Genomic DNA, 7,503 nt, shown 5'->3' with positions numbered 1-7,503 from the left:
ATTTGTGATACTGACTAATTCTCATGTTTTTATTTGTTAGGAACATTAAAGGGGTTGTCTAGGTTTGTACGGAGTCTGCAGTCATTCTATGTGACTGCAGACTTCTGAATTCTCACAGTGCTCACAGAACACTGTTAGGATTCTCTCATGCCGGTAATTTACATACATGCGGTCACATGCTGACTAGACATGTGTGGCCTCACTCAATGAAAGTGAACGGAGCGAGGCCGGGCACGTCTAGTCGGAGTGTGGCCAGAAGTATACAAATCACATACTTGTGCTGACATGACTGTACATCGGCAAGGGAGAATCCTAAAAGTGTGCAGTGCATTGGTTGTGAGAATTCAGAAGCTGCAATGTCAGGATTCAGCTCTGCAGGTTCCAGTAGTCATCACACGGACACTTCACTCTTCCTGCTTCTCTCAGTTTTTTACTGAACATTGAGAGCATTAGGGAGAGCAGCTCGTGGGTACATGGCTAAGTGTGCAAGTCGCATATGTACTTGGGGGGGGGGGGGGGGGCGCCGAACCAAATTCTTGCCCCGGGTGCCAGAGAGCCTAGATACGCCTCTGGCTACATGGCAGTTTAATCCATCACATGGGTTTTGTGCTAACATTTGAGGATTTGATATTCAGCCTTTTGCATACTAAGCTACATACCTTGTGATCAATTACAATATGTAGCGCTATATGTTCATTCATTCTAGGCTCTACGTCCTGCTATTAAGTACTATATAGTTTATATACTGGTATTGCATATTTGTGAACAAATTTTGTTTACCCAACTATTTCAGCAGTTTATTATATTACATATATTTTTCACAATTTTATTATATTATTTTCCTTTACACATATTAAAAGCATATATATCATCACAATTGTCACTCAGTGTTTCACACTTGACATTTTTTATTGTGTATTTTTTTCACATTAACAATTCTTTTTGTTTTTTCACTATATTTTTTTTATTTTTATACACATATACTGATATATATATATATATATATATATATATATATATATATATATGTATATTTTCTCTGCTGTTCCATTGGGGATTATTACATAATTTTGTTCCTTACCATTAAAAAATCCTCTTCTGCAGTGGTAAATACATCCAAGTATGCTATTACTAATATATTGAGGTGTTTTTTGTGCCACATCTTTTAATCATTTTATTTGTTTTTTACATTGTTGTGTATTGTGCTTGAATTTATAATAATAAATATTATTCTCTTCAATATATTCCTTGGATTTTCTTCATTCATATTTACACAATTATTTATCTGTGGTTCGTGTACATCACACGGTAGTTTCGGTTCTTCATTTTTTAGAAAAGTGGACAATCCAGCAAAAAGTTTGCAAGAAAAAATTGTGACTTAATGCTTGAAAACTGGTGTAAATCCTTCTGTTCATGGGTAGATGTTGCTCCATATCTGCTGCTGCACTGAAAGTTGTTTTTTTCTACTAATTTTTTTCTTTGATTTGAAAAACTGCAAAATTGTATTTTATGTGGATATTTCCAATTTAATATCCATTCTAAAATCAGCCACAAAACACCAGTAATCTGTGGCCGCTATGCTGAAATACTGCAGCAGCAAATAAGCTACTTGTGAATGACCCTCAGTAATAAGATCTGGGATATTCTGCCTCTCAGCGTGGGACTTGGGTATTGAGCTTTTATTATAATGTGACTCTTCACTGATCTCTCTGGACTTCTTACCTCCGTATAATGCTGACATTCCTTAGATGTGACTTTTACTGTCAGCAACTTCATCAGACTTAAAATATATTGTACAGATGCAGCACATACGGGATATTGTGGAGCATTTACCCCTGAATTAAGTTAGTACGTCAGGGAAGTTGCACATCTTGAAGTATACCCATTGTTATAGTTCACTTGTCAGAAATCAGCATTGCATATGTGTGCATGAAATATAATATATCTAGGGATAACTGGTGGGATCAAGGCAGTACGGTGTGTGAGCATGAGAATGCATTCTTACAAACTGGAAGGAAAGCAACAGGATATACATCTGATTGGCTTACAGGACAAAGCCCTGAGTACTACTCTACTGGATTTCAGAACAGTATTATAGTAGTTATATTCTTGTACATAGGGGGCAGTATTACAGTAGTTATATTTTTGTACATAGGAGCAGTATTATAGTAGTTATATTCTTGTACATAGGAGCAGTATTATAGTAGTTATATTCTTGTACATAGGGGCAGTATTATAGTAGTTATATTCTTGTACATAGGGGCAGTATTATAGTAGTTATATTCTTGTACATAGGGGAAGCATTATAGTAGTTATATTCTTGTACATAGGAGCAGTATTATAGTAGTTATATTCTAGTACATAGGGAAAGCATTATAGTAGTTATATTCTTGTACGTAGAGGCAGCATTATAGTAGTTATATTCTTGTACATAGGGGCAGTATTATAGTAGTTATATTCTTGTACATAGGGAAAGCATTATAGTAGTTATATTCTTGCACATAGGAGCAGTATTATAGTAGTTATATTCTTGTACATAGGGAAAGCATTATAGTAGTTATATTCTTGTACATAGGAGCAGTATTATAGTAGTTATATTCTAGTACATAGGGAAAGCATTATAGTAGTTATATTCTTGTACATAGGGCAGCATTATAGTAGTTATATTCTTGTACATAGGGGCAGTATTATAGTAGTTATATTCTTGTACATAGGGAAAGCATTATAGTAGTTATATTCTTGCACATAGGAGCAGTATTATAGTAGTTATATTCTTGTACATAGGAGCAGTATTATAGTAGTTATATTCTTGTGCATTCATTGAAAATGTATTCAGAACCCGTAAATGTTTTCATGTTACACTGACAGACTTAAATGTATTTTATTGGTATTTTATGTGCTACCAACACAAAGTATTTGTGAAGTGTAAAGGAAATTATATGTGGTTTTCTACATATTCTAAATATAATTCTTAAAATTCTGAGGTGCATTTGTGTTCAGCTTCCCTGTAGTTTGCTACCCCTAAATATACTGCTCAAAAAAATAAAGGGAACACAAACAGCCTGTTGCAAATGGAATAGTGTTCCCTTTATTTTTTTGAGCAGTATATAATCCTGAGTGACCACATGCCTCCAGAACTCACATAATTAGTAAATTGAGTCCACCTTGGTGCAGTTTCTTCTACGTATAACTACAGCTGTTCTGTGAAGGCCTCAGAGATTTTTGAACATTAGGAATCAGACATCATCATAAAAGCTAAGGAACATGTCAGACATGTCAGGGATAAAGTTGTGGAGAAGAGTGAAGCAGGGTTAGGTTATGAAAATAGCCCAAGCTTTGAACATTTCATGGAACACTGCTCTGTTCAATCCATCATCCAAAAGTATGAGTATGACCAGGGCCGGCATTAGGGGCATTCAGACCAGGCAGCTGCCTAGGGCCTCCGCTCCCCCAGGGGCCCCCAGCTAGTGGCACATCATGCAGCCGCTATGGGGCGTCTGCCGGTACAGTTCAAAGCAATGATGGAGGAGAGAGTGTCAGCTGACACTCTCTCTCCCATCATTCCTCGCTCTGACTCTGACACTGCGGGTGCGTGATGATGTTATCGCGCAATCACTGTGTGCCAGCAGTGCAGCCGCTGAGACAGGAGCCAGCCGGGAGCAGCGAGAGCACGAGAAGATATAAGGATTGTGTTTTTTTTTGTTTTTTTTACTATAACAATGAGTACTGTACTGTGGGGCCATTCTCGGGGCGGGGCGATGTGAGCTGTGCCATATACTATGCGGGCTGTGTTATATACTGTGTGGGCTGTGCTGTATACTGTGCGGGCTGTGCTATATACTATGTAGGCTGTGTTATATACTTTGTGGGCTGTGCTATATACTATGCGGGCTGTGCTATATACTATGCGGGCTGTGTTATATACAATGCGGGCTGTGCTATATACTACGCGGGCTGTGCTATATATTATATGGGCTGTGCTATATACTATGCGGGCTGTGTTATATACTGTGTGGGCTGTGCTGTATACTGTGCAGGCTGTGCTATATACTATGCGGGCTGTGTTATATACTTTGCGGACTGTGCTATATACTATGCGGGCTGTGTTATATACTGCGTGGGCTGTGCTGTATACTGTGCAGGCTGTGCTATATACTATGCGGGCTGTGTTATATACTTTGCAGGCTGTGCTGTGTACTGTGCAGGCTGTGTTATATACTATGTGGACTGTGCTATATACTATGCGGGCTGTGCTATATACTATATGGGCTATGCTATATACTGTGCGGGCTGTGCTATATATGCAGGCTGTGCTGTATACTGTGCGGGCTGTGCTATATACTATGTGGGCTGTGCTATATACTATATGGGCTGTGCTATATACTATGCGGGCTGTGTTATATACTGTGCGGGCTGTGCTGTATACTGTGCAGGCTGTGCTATATACTATGCGGGCTGTGTTATATACTTTGCGCGCTGTGCTATATACTTTGCGGGCTGTGCTATATACTTTGCAGGCTGTGCTATATACTTTGCGGGCTGTGCTATATACTTTGTGGGCTGTGCTATATAGTTTGCGGGCTGTGTTATATACTATGTGGGCTGTGTTATATACTATGCGGGCTGTGCTATATACTAATGCGGGCTGTGCTATATACTAATGCGGGCTGTGTTATATACTAATGAGGGCTGTGTTATATACTAATGAGGGCTGTGCTATATACTATGCGGGCTGTGCTACATACTATGCGCTATATACTATGGGTGATACATTATATTCTATGGGGGACACTGTTATATACTATGGGGGTGCATTATATTCTATGGGGGAGACTGTGTTATTTGCTATGGAGGGCTGCATTTTATTCTATAGGAGCTACATTATATACTATGGGGAGGTTGGTTGCATTATATTCTATGGGTAGCTACATCATATTCTATGAGGGGCTGTAATAGATTTTATGAGGGAGGATTGCATCATACTCTTTGATGGGGCTACATTATGTTCTATGGGGAGGTAGGCTGTATTCTATTCTATTCAGGGCTACATTATATTCTATGGGGGGCTGTATTATATTTATATTCTATGAAGGGTGATTGCATCATGCTCTTTGAGGGGGCTACATTATACTATATGAGGGGAGCTGCATTATATTCTGTGGGGGGTTACATTATACTCTGTGGGGTGGCTGCATTATACTATATGTGGGCTGCATTATACTGTATCGAGGACTATGGGGAATACATTATACTATATGAATAACTATGGGGTGCATTATACTATGGGAAGTGAATTGTACTACATGGATGACTATGGTGGTGCATTATACTATATGGAGCACTATGAGGAGTGTATTATACTATGTGGAGGACTAAGGAGTGTATTTTAATATATGGAGGACTATGAGGAGTGTATTATACTATGTGGAGGACTATGGGAAGTGTATAATACTATATAGAGGACTGAGGAGTGTATTATACTATATGGAGGACTATGGGGCATATTATATTATATGGAGGACTATGGGGTGTGCATTTTACAATATGGAGGATTGTGGTGCACATGATAATATATGGAGGACTATGGGGTGTATTATACTAAACAAGCAAAATGCTGCATATTCATCGAGTGATTGGATTGTTCATGCTGGAACAAAAATCATTGTTCTCAGCAGCACATCACTGGTGTAAACTGTAGATGTGCTGCTGATAACATGATACTGTATGGGGACAGATTGTTCCATTAGTGATCGTTCTGTCCCCATCATTCTTTCTCAGACGGTGGAAACAGGCCGGGAAACAAGCGTTGAACGATTTCAATATTGTTGATCACACTCATTTAGCGTCCTGAACTCAGCGCATGTAAATACAACCAAAATGCTTCTGTGTGATGTGCAATATGTTAGCATTTGGGGCCCCATTTTAAACTTTGCCTAGGGCCACACTTTGCCTAAAACCGACCATGAGTATGACACAACTGAAAACCTAGCATGACCTGGCCATCCACCTAAACTGACATCCCAATCAAGGAAAGCACTAAGTAGAGAAGCAGCCAAGAGGCCAATGGTCACTCTGGAGGAGCTGCAGAAATCCACAGCTCAGGTGGTTGAATCTGTCCACAGGACAACTAGTAGGCTACGGTCACACAATCAGTATTTAGTTAATATTTCACATCAGTATTTTTAACCCAAAACCAGGAGTGGGTGAAAAATAGACGTGGTGACGTGTTTCTATTATACTTTTCCTCTAACTGTTCCTCACCTGTTTTTGGCTTACAAATCATGATGTAAAATACTAACCAAATACTGATAGTGTGACCATAGCCTTAGTCGTATACTCCACAAATCTGGCCTTTATAGAAGAGTGGCATGAAGAAAGCCTTAAGAGGTCCTGTTTGCAAAAAGCCATGTAGGAGACACGGCGAGCATGTGGAAGAAGGGTTGTGGTCAGATGAGACCAAAGGAGAATTTTTTGAGCTAAATGCAGAATTGTGGCGCATCACCCTGAAAACACCATCCCCACCGTCACACATGGGGGCAGCATCATGCTTTTCTTCAGCAAGGGCAGGGAAGCTGATCAGAGTTGATGGGTAAGATGGATGGAGTTAAATAAAGTGCAATCCTAGAAGAAAACCTGATAGAGGCTGCAAAAGACTTGAAACCAGGGGATAGGTTCACCTTCCTGCAGGACATGACTGGAAACATCCTGCCAGAGCTACAATGGAGGGTTTAGATCAAAGCATATTCCTGTGTGTGAATGGCTCAGTCACAGTCCAGAACCAAATCCTAGAGAATCTGTGGCAAGACATGAAAATTATTCATCACAGACGTTTCTATTAAATCTCGCTGAGTGAGAGTGTGAAGAAGGGGCAAAATGTCATCTCTAAATGTGCAAAGCTGGTAAAGACCCCAAAAGAATGCAGCAGTAAGTGCAGCGAAAGGGTGGTCCTGCAAAGTACTGACTCGGGGCTGAATAACGCACGTCTCAATTATCACATTTATATTTTTAAAATATTTAGGAAACCCTGTATTTCCTTTAAACTTCACAAATACTTGTTACTTTGCATCGGTATCGCATAGTATCCAAAAAAAAACAAAAACATTTAAGCTTATCAGTGTAATGTGAAAAAATGTGGAAATGTTCACGGAGTATGAATATTTTTAAGACGCTGGATATTGTTGTAAAGTTTTACCAGTGTGATTAAATCAAATAGCAGCCTGGAAAGGTTTATATTCACGTGTAAAAGGCAAATCTTCATCCATTTTTGCGAAGTCGTTATTAGAAAGTGTCCTTATTGAGTATTTGCCAACCTTTTCCCGGATACTAAGTCAATGTGTGTATTTGTTACCTGATCCAATACATATCCTTTCTCACAGGAAAGTGAAAGTTGATCCTTCACCACATAGGTCGTCTTTTCAGGTGTAAAATGCCCTCTTGGTGGCAGCAGAGGATCAGGACATGGAAGGGCTGTGGATGAAGAAAAAGTAGCTAAAACTTTATGCC

At 39.4% G+C, this 7,503-nt stretch overlaps 1 protein-coding gene across 2 annotated transcripts in view; it reads right to left on the bottom strand.

Annotated features, from left to right (window-relative positions):
* The window catches only part of MASP2 (MBL associated serine protease 2), a 127,546-nt gene that overhangs the window by 28,629 nt on the left and 91,414 nt on the right, over positions 1-7,503 (bottom strand). For both annotated transcript variants that reach the window (XM_073585073.1, XM_073585072.1), the window contains one exon: positions 7,349-7,467. In XM_073585073.1, the coding sequence (XP_073441174.1) occupies positions 7,349-7,467 (119 nt within the window). The remainder of the gene's footprint in view (positions 1-7,348; positions 7,468-7,503) is intronic.

This window comes from Dendrobates tinctorius, unplaced genomic scaffold (genome assembly GCF_039654945.1).
Source record: "Dendrobates tinctorius isolate UK_male_01 unplaced genomic scaffold, ASM3965494v1 ptg000086l, whole genome shotgun sequence".
NCBI classification, from domain to species: Eukaryota; Metazoa; Chordata; class Amphibia; order Anura; family Dendrobatidae; genus Dendrobates; species Dendrobates tinctorius.
The sequence above is the reverse complement of the archived record's forward strand: the minus strand, read 5'-3'. Positions and strand labels throughout refer to the sequence as shown.